Source organism: Tupaia chinensis, unplaced genomic scaffold, assembly GCF_000334495.1.
Source record: "Tupaia chinensis unplaced genomic scaffold, TupChi_1.0 Scaffold144150_1, whole genome shotgun sequence".
In the NCBI taxonomy this organism is placed as follows: Eukaryota; Metazoa; Chordata; class Mammalia; order Scandentia; family Tupaiidae; genus Tupaia; species Tupaia belangeri.
The window spans coordinates 85,938-106,587 of NW_006204006.1; the positions used below are offsets into that span (position 1 = coordinate 85,938).

A 20,650-nucleotide genomic window follows, 5' to 3' on the forward strand; every position below is an offset into this window, starting at 1 on the left:
CTGCTGCTTCTGCGGGGGCCTTCTTTCGTTGGCGGGCGCCGCCGCTCCGGGGGCATGAGCTCCCGCGCCCCCCGCGCGGCTTCCGCCGGGCGCCCCGCGCCCCAAGCTATTTTCTTACATGCCCATTTCATCCCTGAAGAAGGGACATGGATTCTGGGCACTTCCCATGCAAAGATGTAAAGATGTGGAAAGACCTCTCAAGCTGTGAGGACCTGGCCTCTTCTGCTGACTTCGCCAGCCTTGCCTGGTTATATGGCTCTGCAGGATCTGTCTTCACAGTGTTCTGGGGTTCCACTGAGTATAGGCTAGCCAGAAAGGTGGTATTACTAAAATGATCTTCGTACCCATAGACAAGTGGGTCAAGAGGGTCTTCATGGTGAAACGATGCTGGACTTTGTCCAAGCAGGTCTGAGAGTCATCAACCAGCTCTGAACTCAGTATGTGCGTAGGGCCCCAGTTTGCCCACCACCCCTCAGGAGTTCCCCACCCACACAGTATACCATCCTTCCCCTTCCTTACGTTCTTCCTTTTAGAGTTTGCTAAGGTCTGGAACCTAAACTATTAGCAAACACTCACACATGCAAAGTAAAACCTAAAAGCTTGACCTGGAGGCTCATTATGGGCCGGGTCACATTTAGGGACCACTCACACAAAGTGATCTCACTGTTGCTAACCCTTATGGCATATCTGTTAGCAATGCTAGACTTTGGCTTCTGAGCTCTAGGACTTGCCACTCAGTGAATGGGTGAGGAATTTGGGGGTGGGGTTGGAGGAGAGAAGGAGATACCAGAGCCTCATCCTAAACTCACCACTGCTCACTTTAACCCACTCACCCAGAGCTAGCAGCTCCCTGTCCTTGCCCAGAGAGCTCTCCTTTGTCCTGTCCTGAGGACTTGGGATGGGACAACTCCTTTTAGTTTGATGGGAGGATAGGCTTGAGGGTAAGACCTACAAGTGACTGGCTCCTTACCTGCCCTCTTCCAGCTCTGTAACCCTGGAAAGTAACTTCACCTCTTAGTTCCCACTTATAAAATAGAAAAAGATTATTCTCTAGTATTTTCTCAGCTGGGATAGGACCTATGGCCTACCAGTTGCCAGCCCTCTCCCTGCAGAATTCATTCTGGATGCAAGGACTGGCAGAACCACAGGAACACACAAACCCTGACTCTCTGTCTCATGTTCTAGGAATTAGCCGACCTACAGAGGGACCCACCTGCCCAGTGTTCTGCGGGACCTGTGGGTGATGATTGTAAGTATCCTCTGTGACTTCCAGCCACAGGAGCCCTACAGTTAAGATCCCACATTTACCGACTGAGCAGTTTATAAGGAAGCCAGCTGGTTCTTTTCCTTTGGTAGTGCGTTGGTTTTTCCTTCATTGGGGTAATGAATTGCTTTTTTATTCCTTGGAACAGTGAATTCCCAGCAGGTGACTCCTCAGGTTACACCCGCAGTGGAACCTCTGCCTCCCTCCTCTGTGGCATGAGAAGGCCAGCCTGTCCTGAGGCACAATGGCTTCCAGAAGGTGCCTCTGACCAAGTCATACTATGGGTATCCATGAAGATACTGTCTCTTTTCTTAGAGGTTTTTGCTGTAGGGCATGTGCGCTTACCAGAAAGCTAGAGAGAGACAGAGAGACAGAAAGCGAGAAATCATCACCCCCCAGGAGGGATGGCCATGCCGCAATCCTTTCTCCATTTTTCTCTCAGGATCTTGGGTACGCACACATACACACGTGCCTGGCCTAAGTTTAAGCCACCAGGTCCAGCACTCAAATCATGGCCGACTACATGGGAGTCCAGCCACTTAACAATTACACCAATTACTGCTGGCCCCTCCATGTCGATACTATCTTGACACTGGTGGTAGGGGACCTGATATAGCTGCCCTCAGGAGCAGAGCTGGAGGCTGATGGGGTAGATGGTGGACTACTTGCCTCTTGGGAGACTGAAGGCACAGCTCCAGGCCAGGCAGCTGCTGGGTAGGGGGTCCAGAAGTGACACAGCTAGCCCTCTGGGTCCCATATGGCCAGCACCAGGGTTTCCAGCCTCACTCATCTTGCCTCCTGTCTGTAGGCTTTTTGGGTTCTGTGACACTATCTTTTACTGTGAGGCTGCAATAGCCACAGCTGTGAGAAAAATAGGTAGGGAGAGAAGACACTTTATGTCAAAGGAAGGTGGTGTTGCAGAAACAGACCCCAGATAATTAAACTGTTCTCAAACAGAGCTTTGTGCCTGTGTTCACAGCACTTTTGTTTACAGTGGTCACAAGATGGTGACAGCCCAAGTAAGTGCACATCAGTTGGCAAGTGGATAAACATGACATGGTTCTAACTCATCCTACAACACGATGAACCCTGGAAATCTTCCCAGGGAAATAAGCCAGACAGAAAGTGACGCATACTGTGGGATTCCGTTCACAGAATACCCAGGCCAGATAGATTGATGGGACAGAAAGAGGTGATGGGGTTGGCAGAGCAGGAAGGCAGCCTGAAACACTGGGGGCTCAGGTGTTATGTACAGCCACAGGGGATCCACCCTAGGAAAGGACGAGGCTCCAGAGTGAATCGAGGGGACAAAGAATAGGAAGGTTTGGAAGATCAATATGGAAAGTGGCTTAAGTCTTGCAAAGAGAGGCTAGAATTGTAGTTATTGGCACCTGTGTGGTAAAGGATTTAATCTTGCCCTGGAAAAGATCTAGCCTTTGTCCTCAACCCCTGGGAGGTGATCACTAAGATATTGTGCCAGATAGAACTGTCTTTGTTTGCCTGGAGGTTTTGACTCACACCAACAGTGTGATTTTTGGCCTAACTGGCCATGCCAGGTAGACTGAGCATGTCATCTGTGCAGAGATTTTGGACATACCTGGGGCTGGAGACTGAGATCAGCCCAGTGAGCACTCAGTCATGGAGCCCAAAGTACATGAATACTGGGTTCAAGGGAACTTCCCTAGCTGGCCATATTCTGCTATTACATCCTACTCCACAGGGACAGTGGGTGCTTGTATTAGGACCCATTAGTATTGTGTTAGTCTGTTTTGTTTCTTGTAATAAACCAGACCTGGAAGCACAGTGGCCTGCTAAGAGATCTTGGAGTCTCAGCACATAGTCAAACCTGAAGGTGGTTTTGGGAAGCCTGACTACACATCTGATGTCACAGAGAGGGCAATCTGGGTAGACAGCCCCCTCTAGGCCCAGTAGGGCCTCTTCAGCAGTGATTACTGTTCTCTCACATGCCATCTTTCCTTGCCTTGCAGTGTTCCACTGGCAGGCCACCATCATGGGCCCGGTAGGTACCCCTGTGGGCGCCACTCCTCCTTACTTCCTGCACTTCATATTTAGCGCACGCATCGACCTCTTTCTGTTTCTCGGCTTTCCAGAATGACAGTCCTTACCAAGGAGGCGTGTTCTTCCTGACCATCCACTTCCCTACAGATTACCCTTTCAAGCCCCCAAAGGTAAGGCTCCCCAGCTCCCTGACATCCAGATGGAGGACAGCAAATGACGAAAGCCCTTCTCAAGTCCCTAGTGAAAGGAACCACAAATGTGCCTCTCACAAGGGCCTGTTGCTCCTCCCTGAAGGCTCTCACTTTTGAAACAGTCTCTATTGTAAGCAAGGGTCAGGTGGTGAGCTGGCCTCCTCATACAGTTATGGTTTCCTGATGCTCTTCGCAGTCCTGGCAAAGTCAGGTTCTGTTTCAGGGCCCATTTCCATTCTTTGCAGGCCCTTACTTGCAATCTTGGACAGGGCGTCTCAACTGGGGTGCTTTTGCCACCTGCTCTTGGGAAACATCTTGGGATATTTTAGGTTAAGAAAACTGGCAGGGGTTGGGGAAGCAGGGAGAAACTTGCTATTAATATCTAGTGGGTGAAGGCCAGAAATGCTGCTCAACTCTCTGTAGCACACAGAATACCCCACTTTCCACAACAGAATGACCTAGCCCAAGTGTCACCATTGCTAAGGTGGGATACCCTGGTCTTGGGCCCTGGCTGATCATCTCTTCTTACAACTGCAGTTTTCTTTATGCAGTTAGAAGTCTAGCAGGCCTTCCTATACCCTTCAAACCCACACTATTCCCCTCAGTGGAGCCTCCAAGGACCATGGGGGAGAGACTATGGAACTGCCTGGCCACACTGCCCTGCACATCTTAGGGTGTAGCTGGGGTGTCCTGCCTGCAGTTGCCTTGCCCCAGCACTGCCTACATTCACTCCCTGGGGCTTCACTTGTCAGGGAAGAACCTGCCCTGTCTTCCCTCAAGCTCTGTGCCATTGAGGAGAGAGAAAATACTCAATGTGTGAGCTGGTTAGCACTGCAGAGAAGCAAGCTGGGTCGGCAACAGGAGCTAGGGTACAGGGAGATCATCCTGAGGTGGGAGCACCATGAAGGCTGGAACAAAGGAGAGATTCACAGGGAGTACATCTGTGTGCACGAGGAATCTTGGGGCTATGAGGAAGGCCAGGGGGCCCAGCCCTAGGGGTGGGGTCCCCAAAGCTAACATATGAGCATCTACTGGGGCTGACAAAGGAGTGATTTGATGGGACCTACCTGCCCAAAGGATCATGCTGTCATGAGTGGGATAGGAACAGTGGTGAGGCTTGGCAAGACTCCACAGTCATAGTACAGCTGGTTGTGGGGGGTCAGAAGAAGAGGGAGGTACAGATGTTAGAAAGTGACACCCACAGGACAGGCTGTAACTCACATGTGGGCCCTCGGTATACATGGTACTTTTAAAAATATTTTTATTTATCATTATTATTACCTTTTTGTTTTGTTTTGTGATTTATTTTTTATTTATTTATTTATTTATTTATTTATTTTTTATATTATTACCTTTTAATTTGCTGTAGGGCACATGTGCTCACCAGAGAGAGTCAGAGAGAAAAGGAGAGTGAGAAAGCAAGCTGCCACATCTGGAACTCGAATCACAGTTGCTTATGTGGGAGTCCAGCACCATAACCACCACCCTACCTCCTGCTCCCCATGGTACTTCTTTTTTTTTTTTAAAGAATTATTTATTTCATTTATTAATTTTTTTAATTTGACCAGAAAGAGACAGAAAAAGAGAGAAAGGGAAAGTGAGAAAGGAAGCCACCAGGTCAGGGACTCAAACCACAGTCTGCCATGTGAAAATCCAGCACGTTAACCACCATGCCACCTGCCGGGTCCAATACTTTTTAAAAAATTATTTATTTATTATTTTATTTTATTATTATTATTATTCATTTTTATCAGAGAGAGATGCACAGAGAGCAAGAGGGAAAGTAAGAAAGCAAGCTGCCAGGTCCAGGAATTGAACCACAGTCAGCCATGTGGGAATCTAGCGCTCTAATCACCACGCCACCTGCCAGTCCCACAATACTTTTTTTTTTTTGGAGAGGTTTTTGCTATAGGGTGTGTGCACTCACCAGAAAGACAGACAGAGAGAGAGAGACAGAAAGCGAGAAATCACTCCCCTAGGGGGATGGCCACACCGCAATCCCTTCTCCTCCAGTCTCCTCTCGGGATCTTGGGCATGCTCGCACACACACCCGGCGTGAGTTTTAAGCCACCGGGTCCGGGACGCGAATCGCAGTCGACTACATGGGAGTCCAGCGACATAGCCATTACGCTAACTGCTGGTCCCCCACAATACTATTTTTTAAGAAGAAAGATTTTTGCTATAGGGTACATGTGCTTGCTGGAGAGACAGAAAGCGAGAAATCATCCCCCAGGAGAGTTGGCCACACTGCAATCCCTTCTCCTCTATTCTCCTCTTGAGATTTTGGGCACACATGCACATGTGCCCAGCATGAGTTTTAAGCCTCCAGGTCTGGGACTTGAACCATGGTTGGCCATGTGGGGAGTCCAGCGATGTAACCATTGCACCATCTGCTGGTCTCCCCATAGTACATTTTTTAAAGTTTATTTTACTGAGAGAAAGAAAGAGGAAGAGGACATCCTCGACAGGATTTCATTACACTGCAGTCCTCTTCCCCTGCCCTCTAGCTCATCGTGATCTTGTGCATGTGGGCACCTGGTGTGTTTCAGGTCGACTCAGTATCTAAACTCATGGTTGGCCACATTAATTCCAGCACTACAGCACTGTACATTGCCACCTATGCCGCTGCAGCTGGGCTAATTTATGTCACCTTTTTTTTTCCTACGATTTTTGCCACAGGGCATATGTACTCACGAGAGAGAAATGTTAAAAAAAAAAGAAATCACCTTCTAGAGGGGGTGGTCACTGCAATCCCTTCTCCATTCTCCTCCTGGGATTTTGGGTGCACACACACACATACACCCAGGATGATTTTCAAGCTGCCAGGTCTAGGGCCCAAACCATAGGCAGCCATGTGGGAGTCCAGTGCCTTAATCACCACACCACCTGATGGCCCCAAAATACTTTAATTTTTAAAACTTTTATTTTCAATTAACTTTAGACTCAGAAAAAAGTTGAAAATAATACAGAGAGCTTCCCTATGTTGCCATATGTGGTCCTGGATGACAGCAGTCAAGACCAGGGACCAACATGATCTCGGGACTTTAAAATATGCTAAAGACATAGTTCAGAACATGCCAATTCCCACTAACACCTTGGGTTCCTGGACCCATTTATTGTCAGGTTGTCTCCTTGTGGCAGTCTGTAGTAGTACCTCGATATCCCTGGTCTTTCATAATCAATGCTATTGTCAAATGTCCCCCTTTGGAGCCTAGAACATCTTTCCAGGAATAAAGTTACATGTCTCAATGTGACCCACTCGGGAGCCTAAGTTGGTTCCTAGCCCATAGCCCCTGTACAGTGTCTCACAACTCTAGGTGGGCCCTGATCACTCAGTGGCTCATCCACAGCTCTGTTCATCTTGGCCACCAGAGGCCACTTGTGCCTGGGTATTAAGTCATGGTTAAACTCATTCCAGATTCTGGAGGCCTTCTCAGCATTGGGCAAGGCAGTGGGGTGTGCTGGGCAGGGCAGATAGATGCTAAAGTAGCTCTGTGAGCTGGTACATGTGGGCTCTTTCATGAGGTTCCTCTGATCCTGGCCCCTCTTTAGTCCCTGTAGAGAGTCCATAGCCAAGTCTTACAAGATGGTGCTGTTGCAGCTTCTGTCACCATTTGCATGTCAGCAGCTCATAAGCTATGGTCTTGCAGTGCTCTTGTGCATTTTCAGGCGCTCTCTCTGCCCAAGGACAAAGTGTAAACAGTGACTAAATAAGTTTCTTTCTTCCATGAGAGAGAGGGAGACAGAAAGAGAGACAGGCAACCCCAACAGGGTGTTCACACTGCAATCCATACCCAGTCTTAGCGGGCCCAGATCACAGGTGCATACTCACGCTCAGTGTGCTTAGGGAGGTCCCAGGACATGAACTCCAGACCTTTCCTATCTCAGTCCAGTTGTTACCACAGCACCACCACCTGGCTCTGAATGAGCTGGTGAGTTAGAAGATGGAGTTGATACTGTACAAGAGAAAAGGTTGCTTCTGTCTTTTTAAAATTGTAAGGGGAAAAAAAAGCTGAGGGAAATCACCAGGTTTATATTTTGGCAAGGAAGTTGTTTTTGTTGTTGTTGTTGTTGTTTTTTTTTTTTGAGAGGTTTTTGCTATAGGGCGTGTGGGCTCACCAGACAGACAGAGAGAGACAGAGAGATAGAAAGCGAGAAAATCACCCCCCAGGAGGGATGGCCACACCGCAATCCCTTCTCCTCCATTCTCCTCTCGAGATCTTGGGCACGCACGCATGCGCCTAGCATGAGTTTTAAGCCACCGGGTTCGGGACGCGAACCATGGTCGACTACATGGGAGTCCAGTGACATAGCCATTACACTAACTGCCAGTCCCTCCATGGCAAGGAAGTTTTGACAACAGGAGGAATCTGGCAAGGTTGCATGGCCTCCTTCTAGGAGATACTGAGACAGTTAATGCCCAACACCCTTTGAAGTGTGTTCCTTCCTGGGAGGTCATATGGTAACAGATGTCCAGGCTCATATACAGCCCTTATTGTCTCATGTTCTGAAGTGAATTCTTCAAATACAAAAACACAACGAACAACTTATTATAGACTGTCTCAGACACACAGATAGTTGTAGGTAATTATAAACGGTATTTGCACATTCACCTATCCTGGGAAATAGGACCATGGCTACCCCTGTGCAGGATCCCTGCTGGCCACTGGGGTGGGGGTAGCTCTGAGGTGGGCCCCATTCTTGTCATACTCCTATGATGGTGCAGGCTGCATCAGACTCAGTGCTCACACATCATGGGACTGACTCTCTGGGTCCCTCAGTCTGTCCCTGTATATAATGAGGATCCTGAGGTCCTGGACAGTCATTCAAAGAAGTGACTTGTGGACAGTTAGGAGGAAAAAACCCAATGGTATGCAGTGAAAACAGGGCCTCTTTGTTTCCTCCCTCCAGCTTTGGCCAGCTCTCCACAGAGTTGCAAGGCCTCCTGTGCTTGCTTCTCTCTGTGCATCCTCCCCACCACACAGGCCTGCAGTATGTTCCCTAACTTGTTGCACGAAGTGGAGAAGACCTTACCAGGAGGCTGCATCTCACTTTACCCATTAGCAGCACATCTCAGAGATTATTCTGCAGATGCACTTGACCAGCACTCGCTCTCTCTGAGCAGCTGTAGAATATTTTGTTGTGTGAGACCAGCAAATGGCATAGTGGCTACATCATTGGACTCTCACATGGCCAACCACACTTTGAGTCCTGGATTCAACAGCTTGAAACTCACACTGGGCACATGTGTGTCTGCCCTAATCCCTAGAGGGGAATGGAGGAGAAGGTATTGCAGCTTGGCCATCCCCCCCAGGGGTGATCTCTTGCTTTATGTCTCTCGGTCTTCGTCTGTCTGTCCAGCAAGCACACGAGCCCTGTAACAAAAATCTCTCTTAAAAAAAATGTTCCGTTGTATACATGTAACTTGAATTCATCAGGAACCACCTTGGGGACACTGAGGCTGATTATGTCTTCTGCCACAGTGATATCCCTGCCCACTCAAAATGTGCAGGGGTTGGGACCAGCAGTTAGCGTAATGGCTATGTCGCTGGACTCCCACGTAGTCGACCGCAGTTTGCATCCCGGACCCAGTGGCTTAAACTCATGCCGGGCACGTGTGTGTGCATGCCCAAGATCCCAACACGAGACTGGAGGGCAAGGGATTGTGGCATGACCATCCCCCCTGGGGGGTGATTTCTCGCTTTCTATCTCTATCTCTGTCTGTCCGGCAAGCGCACACGCCCTATAGCAAAAACCTCGCAAAAAAAAAAAAAAAGTGCAAGGGTATTTGAAGGCTGAACTCTGAGAAGGGTGCTTCTGCCAAAGGTGAGATAGAGGTGGGGGAGGACTCGCAGCCTGGGCTTACCTCTGACCATCTATCTGATGTCACCCATGCATCTGAGTGAAATACCAGTGTTATCCTAGCTAGCTAGACTAAATCCACAGCTAAGCAGGGGATTAGAATCAGTTCTGTCTGGTGTTCCCACAGTGGCTCTGTGTCCTCCTCTTCCTCATAGTCAAAGCCATTCTGAAACTTCCCACCACCCACCCTTTTGCTGTTTAGAGGACCTACTGTAGGGGAGATGGTGTCAACATCCTATGTTCAGAATGAGAATCTAGCAGAGAGCATGTGGGGGGCTTCTCTAAGGTCACCCCCTCCTGCTTCCTGTCAGGGCTCGGGTGAGGTCCGGCTCCCCAAGGACTGTGCAGCAAGCTTACCCTCTGCGGGCTCAGTACCGGCTGCTCCTGCTGTGCTTGATTCATGCTCCTGACATTTCTTGGGGTGTCTGACTTGGATCTCTCCTCTCTGCAGGTTGCGTTCACAACCAAAATTTACCACCCCAACATCAACACCAATGGCAGTATCTGCCTTGACATCCTGCGGTCCCAGTGGTCGCCAGCACTGACCGTGTCAAAAGGTAGAGATGCTGAGAGCAGGCTCTGCTGGCCTGTCTCAGCTCATTTACTCCATGCTAACTGGAGCTCAGTGAGAATAGGCAGCTTTCCCAATCACACAGCACCCCTAGCACTGTGCCTCAGGGAAGTCCTTATACCACAGAGAGGTAGCATGCGGGAACCCAGCATACACACCCTGGTGGTTCTCAGCAGTTGTTCATTGGATGCTCAGAACTGTCCCATGGGAGCAAGAGACATGGACTTGATAGAGTGTATCAAGATGGTGGTCCCCATGGATCTGGCATTGAAGAAGGTTTTCACAGAGCTTCAAGCCAAAGTTATTCACACTCAACAGAAGGTGAAGCTTACAGACATACAGATTGAACAGAACGAAAAAACACATCTTACAGAGATTATGACTTTGGTAGATGAGACTAATATGTTTGAAGGTGTAGAAAGAATGTTTATTCTTCAATCAAAGGAGGTAATTCTCAATCAGCTGCTAGAAAAACAGAAAATAGCAGAAGGAAAAATTAAAGAACTGGAACAGAAAAAATCCTACGTGGAATGGCGTGTTAGGAAGCCAAAGACAGTATCTGGGAGATGCTGATGGCCCGAAGGGCACAAAAGGGAATCTCTAGGGGAATCTTTCCTCCTGAGCCATCCCATTCCTGGCAAGTATAGAAGGACCTGCTGGTCAAACAGCTCCTCTTCGCCCCAAAGGATGCTTTATGTGGATGGCCTAGCACCCCCACATTTCCTTTGTCACCTTGAGCCCCTTTTGGGTCCCAGCCCTGTATGTTTTATCCTGGCTCTGCCTGCCACCCTTGCCTGGACACTTCTCTCTCCTGGGCTGAGTCCTGAACTCCTAGGAGAGGCAAATGGGAGCCAGCACAAAGGCATGCTCCACCTAAGCTACTAGACACCCTGGCCTGACTAATAAAGGCCCGTGTCACACCCACAAAAAAGAGACTTGTTCCAGGGACCTCACAGCCAATGGAGAAATGTCCTCTCCCCTAGATAGGGCTGAGTGGGCTGTGGGTGCATGTGAGAGCTGAATGTAGCCTTGGGCAATGGTGGGGTGTGAAGAAACCAATCCAAAAAACATCCATACAGGACTTCAGGCAATAGAGGCACTGCAGATGTGGGCCTGGCAGGTCCAGGGCACTAGGCCAGCTGCTTGGGGGGTGTGAATCCCTGTGGAGGCAGTACTGCAAAGGGCTTGGAGCTGTGGTTCATCACCTTCCTGAGACAGGGAAGTACATGAGGAGAGCTACGAGGTAGAACCAGGCCGTGTAACTGAAGCACAAGGTCAGGAAGGGTGGAGGAAAGCTGTGTGGCAGGGAGCGTGCTTCGGGTGGAGGACAGGAGGCAGGTGCCTGGGGGAACTGTGCCCAGCCTCCAACCCATGGTTTGGGTTTGGAGTCATGTGCTGGGTCTGGAGCCAGGCCAGGGGTGACTGGATACTTCCATCTGGGACCCCAGAATCTCCAGAATACTGCACTGGACACTGAGCTCAGGGCTTTGAAGAGTTCAGAGGGCAGGAAAAATGGGATCTGCACTTGCTTGGTGGCCACAGACCTGGTTCAGAGCCTTGGTATACCCTTTGACCACATGATCCAAGTCTGTGACCTTGGACAAGTCACACAGTTCCTTATTTGGAAACAGCTGGGTCCTCTTTTCTGGCTAGAACCATGGAGGGCATTTAAGAGAAGAAAAAGAAGGTTCCTGCTGCAACAGAAACCAAGAAAAATGTTCCTGCTGTGTCAGGAACGCTTAAGAAAAAGCAAAGGAATTTTGCAAGCTGAAGATCAAGCTCCACAGAAAAAAATTTGCTCAAAAGATGCTTCAAAAGGCAAGGAGGAAGCTTATCTATGAAAAAGCTAAGCACTATCATAAGGAATATAGACAGATGTACAGAACTGAGATTTGCATGGCCAGAGAGGCAAGAAAAGCTGGCAACTTCTATGTACCTGCAGAACCTAAATTGGCATTTGTCACCAGAATCAGAGGTACCAGTGGACTGAGCCCAAAGGTTTGAAAGGTGTTACAGCTTCTTCATCTTTGCCAGATCTTCAATGGCACTTTTGTTAAGCTCAACAAAGCCTCAAGTAACATGCTGAGAATTGTGGAACCATATATTCTATGGGGGTACCCGAACCCGAAGTCAGTAAATGAACTGTTCTGCAAGTGTGGTTATGGCAAAATCAATAAGAAACAAATTGCTTTGACAGATAACTCTGACTGCTCGATCTCTTGGTAAATTTGGCGTCATCTGCATGGAGGTTCTGATTCTTGAAATCTATACTGTTTGAAAACGTTTCAAAGAAGCAAATAACTTCCTGTGGCCCTTAAAAATATTTTCTCCGCAAGGTGGAATGAAGAAAAAGACCACCCATTTTGTAGAAGGTGGAGGTGCTGACAACAGGGAAGACCAGATCAGCAGACTTATTGGAAGGATGAACTAAGGTATCCACCATGATTATTTTTATAATCTGGTCAGTAAATAAACAGTGGCTATTTTCCTCCTCCAAAAAAAAAAAAAAAAAAAAGAAGAAGACAGCTGGTATGGGGCATGGTGGAGTCTGAAACAGTGGGCTCTTCAGGGGGAGGGCTGAGGTTGGGACCCACCACAAAGCTTACTGACCATGGGACATAGAACCAGTGTTTAGGTGAGATGCCCAGGAAGGTGGCTGCTTGGCCAGTAGTGCAGTTTAGGGAGGCTCCCCGTCCCACCTGGTGGCTGTAGTCAACCCAACTTTTCTTTTCTCTGCAGTTCTCCTGTCCGTCTGTTCCCTGCTCTGCGACCCCAACCCTGAAGACCCTCTGGTACCAGAGATAGCCCATACCTACAAGGCTGACAGAGAGAAGTATGTTTCACTTTGGGTTGCCTTTGTACATGACTGCCCTGCAGCTTCTGGTGGTACCTTCACCCTGAGCCAGTGCTTCCACAGGTTCCCATGACATCCTCTCACCCTGCAAGTCTCCATGCACAGCATGTGTGCCTGGGACTTGGACACCCAGCTTGTTCACTAACATGTCCTTCAACTCTGAAGAGGGAGCAGTGATCAAAGCAGTTCTCTCCCTTGGATAGCTTGTCTGCTGCTGCTACTGAACCCTAAAATAGTATTACCAAGCCCTGGCCTGAAGGCCAGCAAAGTCAGTGGTCAGCCAAAAATGGGCTTAGAAAAATCCAACAAGAGAATTCTGTATTGAATTCCAAGGTTGTAGCTAACACAAGGGAATATCTACTTGGATATACTCAAAGCGAGGCTGAAACAAGTTAAGGAAGACACATTGCTGTGGTTGGTCTGCTGGTTGAGCCTCGAAGTCCAGAGTGTGTGAGTGTTTTACTGAAGGACCTTCACTGCCAGTTCTAGACACTGACTGCCAGCCCCAGACTGCATAGTTCTGGCCTCATGGTCAGGCACAGCCATGTGTGCTGCAGTATGTCTGAGCAGGCACAAGGAATTGTCCCACATGTTACTCCGAGTGTTGACAGGACAGGGAGAAAGTGAAGCTATGGTGGGGGCCTATACAGTGGGAGCAGCAGCCCTGTGAGTGGCATGTGGGGAAAGGTATCATTGGCTCTCCAGTGAGTCTTTCAGTTCATTACTTCTGTCTCAAGGAATGTTTATTTTTTAACTTTTATTTTTCTTAAGACCTTTATAGATCTTATTTCCCTCATTGAGGTTTCCTGACTAACAGTCACATTTATTTCAGTTGACTAGATTTTAAATTGTGTTTATTTATTTTAATGGTTATTACGAGGCATTTTGTTTTATTTTATTTATTTATTTATTTTATAGGTTTTTGCCTTACGGCACATGCACTTACCAGAGAGAGAAATAAAGACGGGGAAAAAGAGAAAAGTCACCCCCGAGAGGGGATGACCATGCCACAATCCTTCTCCATTTTCTTCCTGGGATCTTGGGCATGCATACACACATGCCCAGCATGATTTCGAAGCCACTACGTCCGAGACTTGAACCACAGTCAGCCATGTGTGAATCCAGTGATGTAACCACTATGCCATTTGCTGGTCTCAAAGACATTTTAGACTTACCAAAAAATTATTTTTCTCTGTGCTTTTTCTTTTTTTCTTTTTCTTTTTTTTTTTTTTTTTTTTTTTTTTTTGAGAGAGCAATTTTTGCTATGGGGCACATGTGCATGCCAGAGAGACAGAAAGCAAAAAATCACTCCCCAAGGGGGATGGATACCCTGAAGTCCCTTCTCCATTCTCCTTTTGGGATCTTGGTCATACACACACACACATGCCCAGCATGAGTTTTAAGCTGCAGAGTCCAGGACTCAAACCATGGTTGACCACTTGGAAGTCCAGCAATGTAACCATTGTGCCATTTGCTGGTCCCTCTCTGTGCTTTTTCTAAGTACAAATCTAATCAGATCTCATAATAATGTGGATAAATGTATTCACCTACTGCATGAGCATTACATACAAATGCATCCTGTTCCTATGACCACACAAGGCAGATAGTCCCCCCAAGTAAATGGTCACAGAGCCCAGGGCACAGACCTGCCTGGCTGCTAAGGGTAGCGATGATTCACAGCATAGTGGCCGAGTTCGCAGGCCCATGCTCTGGAGTTAAGGTGTTGGGTTTGGAAGTCTTCCAAGCTGGCTTTTGTGTGTCTTCTCTGTCCTCCCTGCATCTGAATTGGAAAACAGATGAGACAAAAAGTGAAGGTTTGTTGCATTATTAAATCTGCTACAAGTAGTCACAGAGAATCAACAGGATTAACTGAGCTGGGGGTTTGCAGCCACAGTCAGGGAACATCTGTTTTTCACTCATCCATCAGTCCCAGGTACTTGACAATCAGCTGTAGTGTTTCCCCAGGTCAGCCCTGTTCTGTCTGCACATTGAAAGGAAGTGGCCATTTCAAGTGGAGTGTCACCCCTCTGCTCTTTTCTTCCAGGTACAACAGGCTAGCAAGAGAGTGGACACAGAGATATGCCATGTGAGTGCCTCAGGGGCTTCCCGGGAGATGCTGTCCACAGAGCTGGCCGGGCAGAGGTCTTCCATTAGGCTCTGAGCTGTGGCCAGCCACTTACAGACTGTCATCTGTTCTCCACATGAATGCTGGCTGCCTGCTCTCTTGAGCTGCATTGTGTCGGCATCACACCCAGCCACTGTGGCTTTGACGACACCACGCCACTGGTGCCCAGTCAGCCTTGAGTTGTCATGTTCTGCAGTCTCCCTGATTACACTTGAATCTGTCCCTCTCTAGCAGCTCATCTGCTTGTCTTTTGGGCACTGGGCCATGCATGTGTCCCTGCCTGGCCTCAAGCAGTGCCACTGCCCACCATGGCACCATATGGGGCCTCAGCCCACCCCCTTGCCACATGCCCTTTGGCTGTTAAACTCAGGGCTGCCCTGGGTGCCCAGGGCAGAATGGGCTCTCCTCATACCCCATCTGCCACAGAAGCACATCCCCAGCAGTCTCAGCTCATCCTGGAGGCGCTGGGAGCTGGGAACAGTATCCCCATAGGTCCTCCTTGGCAGGGCAGTATGCTGGCCTTTATCCCTCATGCCAAGAAGGAGCAGCAAGTGGTAATGTTGGAATATGAAGCATGTCATGCCCCAAGAGAGACACCTGTCTCTAGGAGCAAGAGCACAATTAAGAGACCCAGATAGACTTGGGTTACATGTTTCTCTGTGATGAGGTTTTTACCATCCTGCCTCCTCCCACCAGGATCCTGCACCAAGTGCAAGTGTAAGCCATTCATAGAACAGAACACAAGGTGGGAGAGACTCTTAACGTGAATAAAAATGCAATTCACTCATAACTCTAAATAGTAGTGGACATGTAAGTCTCCTTGTTTCTTCTAGGCAGAACAGAGGGTGCAGGAATTCAAGTTTTATCAATCTTAAGTTAGAATAGCCTGTTTGGTGACTGGAGTCACCTCCTGGCTTTCTGATACAACACACTCTAAGATTTGCCCTTAGAGATGAGAGCTTTGAGATTAGGTTAGCTAGGGAAAGGGATTATTCTAAGAAAACCTCCAAAGGGAGGAAAATTGAGGGGCTTCATATTTACAGACAAATGTGACCTGATCTTTTCTAAGTTAGTAATAAAGCTAGTCTACTCCCAGGAAGTAATGCTGTGGAGAGGCAATTAAACTCTGTGACCAAATGAGCAGATGGGCCTTTGCAGCCTGGTTGGAAAGAAGTATATGAACCTAGCACCTGGGATAGCCAAAGAAGACCATAGAGATTGACTAGCTCCAGAAACTTCTAATAACCATGGCTTTATCACCATCTGCTTTCCCAGTGAGCCTGCCGAGCATGTTCATACCATCACTTCCCTGGCCAAGGATACACCACTTTTGAGGCTGGGCTGTGTCCTGTTTGAAATCCTTTTGGTACCATAAGGTTACTCTTTAGGTCCTGGCCCCCTGTTCCTAGCTTTGGCCATTGCTTAAATAATACATCTTAATAGATGTCACTGCCAAGGTGTCCACTAGGAAGGCTGTCAGCCTGTGGCTCTGCTGAGCATCTCTGGCATGTGGTCCTGGGATCCTGTTCACTAACAGTTGTTAAAGTGCACCTTGCAGAGAGTGACCCTGTAGTCATGGTGGGTGAGATTGACTCATATGTTAGAGGGGAAACCAGATCCAAGGAGCTATAATCCAAGCATAACAGCATATCTCCCAAGAAACTGATGAGTTTTCCAAGTCCTGTCAAAGTTTCCCCAAGCCTGCCCTCTCTGTTGGAGATACATAGTAGAGAAAGTACAGCCAGCCCTTTGGAGTCCCCAAATGATCACTTAGCCAACTGCAAGCCTGATGGGCTTGTACCTGCCTCAACCCTTGGACAGGCCTGTCCCAGTGGGAAAGTCACCCACTTGTCGCACCTTCTAGAACTCAGAGTGGCCCAGGAACAGGCTCCTTAGGTCAGAAACCTTGTTTCAATATGTGTTATGTTGTAGCAGCTTCCAGATAAAGTAGATCCCAGGTCAGCTAGTGAACGGCAGGCCTGAAAAGCCAGCTAAGGGCAGTATTTTCTCTGTGAAGTTATCAGGGTGATGCATGACCTTAAGCACTTGATCCACAATGAACAGATTACTGCGCTCTCCAAAGGCCTCTTAGTTGGTGAATGAAACTGGGATTTTGATCCTCTGTCCAGCTCTAGGAAAGCCCAGGAGCTCCAAGAACATGGCAGAGGCAAAATCTGATGGAGTCAAAATGCCAAACTGCAGGGGGACTGGTAAGTCACAGCTGGACACTATTAGAATTTCACCTCAGAAGACCAGCAGGTGGCATAATGGTTACATTGCTGGACTCCCACATAGTTAATTTTGGTTCAAGTCCCAGACCCGGCAGCTTGAAAGTCAGGCCTGGCACATGTGCGTGCTTGCTCAAAATCCTGAGAGGAAACTAGAAGAAAAGGAATTATGGTGTGGCCATCTCCCCTGGGGTGATTTCTTACTCTGTCTCTGGTGAACACACATGCCCTGTAGCAAAAATCTCTAAAAAAATATATATAAAAATTCCACCTCAGACTTTCACAGCGTTGGCCCAGCCTGACAGTACAGTCATGGTGTGCAGGACTGCAGTGCTGGAAGCCATGTGGCTAATAACTGCGGCTTTATCACCATCTGCTTTCCCAGTGAGCCTGTCAAGCATATTCCTACCATCACTTCCCTGACCAAGGATACAGCACTTTGAGGCTGGGCTGTGTCCTGTTTGAGATCCTCCTGGTACCATAAGGCTACTCTTTGGGTCTTGGCCCCTATTCCTAGCTTCTCATCATGATAAGGATTACTTTTTTCATTTTCCTCTTTGCTGGAAACCATGTGGCTAATAACTAGTTGGACTCCAGCCTGGTGGACCTTAAATGCACTAAGTGTGCACTCACCCAGGAGAGGGTGTGACTCAGCTCTCCCCTTTCTCTAAAATTCACTTGTGCTCAAATTCCACAGTGCTTCACTGCAATTGCTCAAGAAGGGGCAGATTCCTGTCTCCGAAATTCAGGAGAGAGTCTCCTTAACTCCAGAGTTGCTCAAGAAGGCAGATTCCTGTCTCTGAAATTCAGGAGAGAGTCTCCTTAACTCCAGAAATGGTGCTGGGGCTTACAGAACTAGACTGCACAACACCTGACCTGGAATCTGTCCTTGGTACCCAAAGGGGCAGAAGAGGAGTCCTAAGCTCAGCATGAAGTTTGTTTCAGCTGGCTTTTCTCACTGTAATATGGGTGAGCCTGGGACCAGCACCCCCTTCACTTGCTGCTCTGTGGGAGGAGGAATGACTTCTTGCATTACCCGGCCAATGTTCTGCATTCAGTATACCACTCTGTTCTTTCTGTTTAAAGAAATCACCAACTCTACAGAAATAATTTACATGGCTTATTTTTTAGAGGGAGATTTTTTTGCTACAGGGTGAGTGAATGTGGCCTATGTGAGACCAGCTCAGAGAAAGGTAAACATTCTTTTCTTGGAGTGATCAGATACAGGGGTTCCTTTTGATTTTGAGTGAGAGACAAGGTTTGGAATTTAGTGAAAGGATTTATTTTATTGATCCAACCCAAAAAGGTGGGACACCTGGAAGCGAGAGCTTGTAGGCTGTTTTTTGAGAGAGTGTCATAGGGTACATGGCTTGCTGGAGAATGAGGAGGGAAGTGAGAATCACTGACACCAGCAAAGGGTATACTTTAACAGAGATAAGGGGGCTTGTATATGTCACAAGCCACTGTCCCAAGGGCAAGATGTAGGAAGAGTCATGTTATCAACGAGTCAAAATGTTCTATTAATGTTTGTGGGTATGACTCACCCATTGCAAAGATACTATGCCAGGGACAGGATGTAGGAAGAGTCCTGTTATCAAATGGGCCAAAATGGTCTGTTAATGTCTGTGGGCATGACTCACCTCAGGCCCTCTGAAAAGGATTTTGAAAATAGGAAGAAACAGTCAGACTTATGTCCCCATTTCCTTGCTGACAGATTTTATTAAAAACAAAACCAAAAGGCTGCAGAGAACCTGCAAAACTCCCTATCAGCCCAGACAATGGCTTCCTTGGTTCTCCTAGCGGAAGGTGTCTCCTTCCTATCAGCCCTCCTCCCTCTCCAAGTGTGCCCCATGGCTCCAACTGCCTGCAGAATTCCTCCTTGAGGGCAGCAGCTGGGCCTGCCTCCCAGACAGAGGGCCCCAGTGGAGCTACCCCTTGTCCATTGCACAAGGAAGAACTGCAGCTCGCCATAAGCACAGCACTGCTTGCAAGGTGTGAGGGAGGTGGGGAATCCATAACAGGTAGTGTGACACAGCCCCAGGAAGTCTGGTCAGTACAATTCAGGGCAAGCTGTGAAAGCCCCAAATAAGGGCCTCAGAGGAAGAGAGAGAAGGAACAGAGGTTGAGAAGTGTGCAAGAATGGAGACCTCAGGATGGTGGAGGGAGGGGGCACTTCATTCAGCCAAGGCTGTTTCCTACCCAAGGGCCTAAGTTTCAGGCTGGTCAGCTGACATGCACTCCCACATCTTGCCATTGACTGTTCGCCTTCTCTGTTTAAATCATAGCAGAAACTCAACTAGGAAGACTGTGTGTATATGTGTACTCTATTTATTTTAGTTTTTTAAATTTCCAAGGCACATGTTCTCACCAGAGGGAGAGGGAGAAAATACTTCCCCTATGGGGTGTGAGGATGCTGCAGTATCTTCTCTATTTCTCCTTTTATGTTGGCTTTGTTGTAGGGTATGTGCACTCTCTGAAAAGAGAGGGAAGGTGAGAAATGACCTGAAATGGCCACACTGGAATCCCTTTTCCTTCATTTTCCTCTCAGGATTCTGAGCATGCACACACACACACACACACACACACACACACACACAGCATGATTTTCAATCCACCAGGTCTGGGACATGGCCTTAGCTACAGGAAGCCTGGGTTCTGAGGGCTTTCTCCTCAGGAGTTTGGAAGTTAAGTTTTTTTAGTTTGACTAAAATGTTGAAGTGATCCCAGACCTTCTAGAGGGCCACAGAGAACAGGCTGAGGACTGGTGGCCACATGGAACTGGCAAATACACAGTATTCAAGTAGGATTCCCAGAGAAAGAAGAGAAAAAAGGCATGTGGCACCAAGAGAACACAGAACCTAAGACTGAGGGCTGAACTCCTTAGATTATGGGGATTGAGGACAAAGGCATTGGGGTTTAGCAGGGTCACCTGACGGTCTGGTCTGAGGAAAAAAGAGGCAGCAGAGTAGATGTTGGAGGTTAAAGACAAAAGACCAGAAATTGGGAGGGCAGGGCAGCCGCTATTTATGCAAATAAACACAGTAGTGAAGTCAGGGTGGAGATGTGGGGAGACCTGCACTGTGGAAGAGAAGTCACAGAATGGTTTGGAGGGAAGGGTGAGGGCTACAGCCTGGAGTTGGTGAAGAGATGGAGCTTTGCCAGGACCCAAGACTTCTCCAGGCTGGGATGATGTAACTGCACTGCCATCAGAGATGTCACCTTATGCCTGTAAAAAAACATGCTGGGGTTTGGGGCCAGCAGATGGTATAGTGGTTACACCACTGGTCTCCCACATGACCAACCACAGTTCGAATCCCAGACTCGGTGGCTTGAAACTCTGGGCATGGGCATGGGCACATGTGCGTGTGTGCCCCAGATCGCAGAAGAGAATGGAAGTACTGAAGCATGCCCATTCCCCTGGAGGAGGATTTCTCACTTTCATAGTCTGTCTCACTCTCAAAAAAAAAAAAAAAAAAAAAAAAAAACCTCTAAAAGAAGAAAGAAACTTGCACCAGGTGCGTGTGTATGCATGCCCA

General features: G+C 48.1%; 1 protein-coding gene and 2 pseudogenes across 2 annotated transcripts; all 3 read left to right on the forward strand.

Moving 5' to 3' along the window:
• The first annotated feature begins 1,110 nt into the window (after positions 1-1,110).
• UBE2D4 (ubiquitin conjugating enzyme E2 D4) lies at positions 1,111-15,676 on the forward strand. 2 transcript variants are annotated; one of them, XM_006166002.2, is made up of 6 exons: positions 1,111-1,249; positions 3,253-3,284; positions 3,376-3,453; positions 9,788-9,893; positions 12,647-12,740; positions 14,806-15,676. In XM_006166002.2, exons 2-6 carry the CDS (start codon positions 3,276-3,278, stop codon positions 14,849-14,851), a joined length of 333 nt encoding a protein of 110 aa, XP_006166064.1. In that variant the 5' UTR covers positions 1,111-1,249; positions 3,253-3,275; the 3' UTR covers positions 14,852-15,676. The 2 variants fall into 2 exon arrangements, with proteins under 2 accessions (XP_006166064.1, XP_006166065.1); XM_006166003.2 differs by lacking the exon at positions 3,253-3,284 and having other exon boundaries at positions 1,171-1,249.
• On the forward strand, positions 9,901-11,423 carry LOC102486304 (prefoldin subunit 1 pseudogene; annotated as a pseudogene).
• Positions 11,699-12,338, forward strand: LOC106733583 (60S ribosomal protein L7 pseudogene; annotated as a pseudogene).
• Positions 15,677-20,650: the final 4,974 nt, after the last annotated feature.

Coding starts and splice junctions, on each gene's coding strand:
- UBE2D4 (XM_006166002.2), top strand. Junction 9,894..12,646: donor AGCACTGACCGTGTCAAAAG/GTAGAGATGCTG, acceptor TTTTCTCTGCAG/TTCTCCTGTCCGTCTGTTCC. Junction 12,741..14,805: donor TACAAGGCTGACAGAGAGAA/GTATGTTTCACT, acceptor CTTTTCTTCCAG/GTACAACAGGCTAGCAAGAG.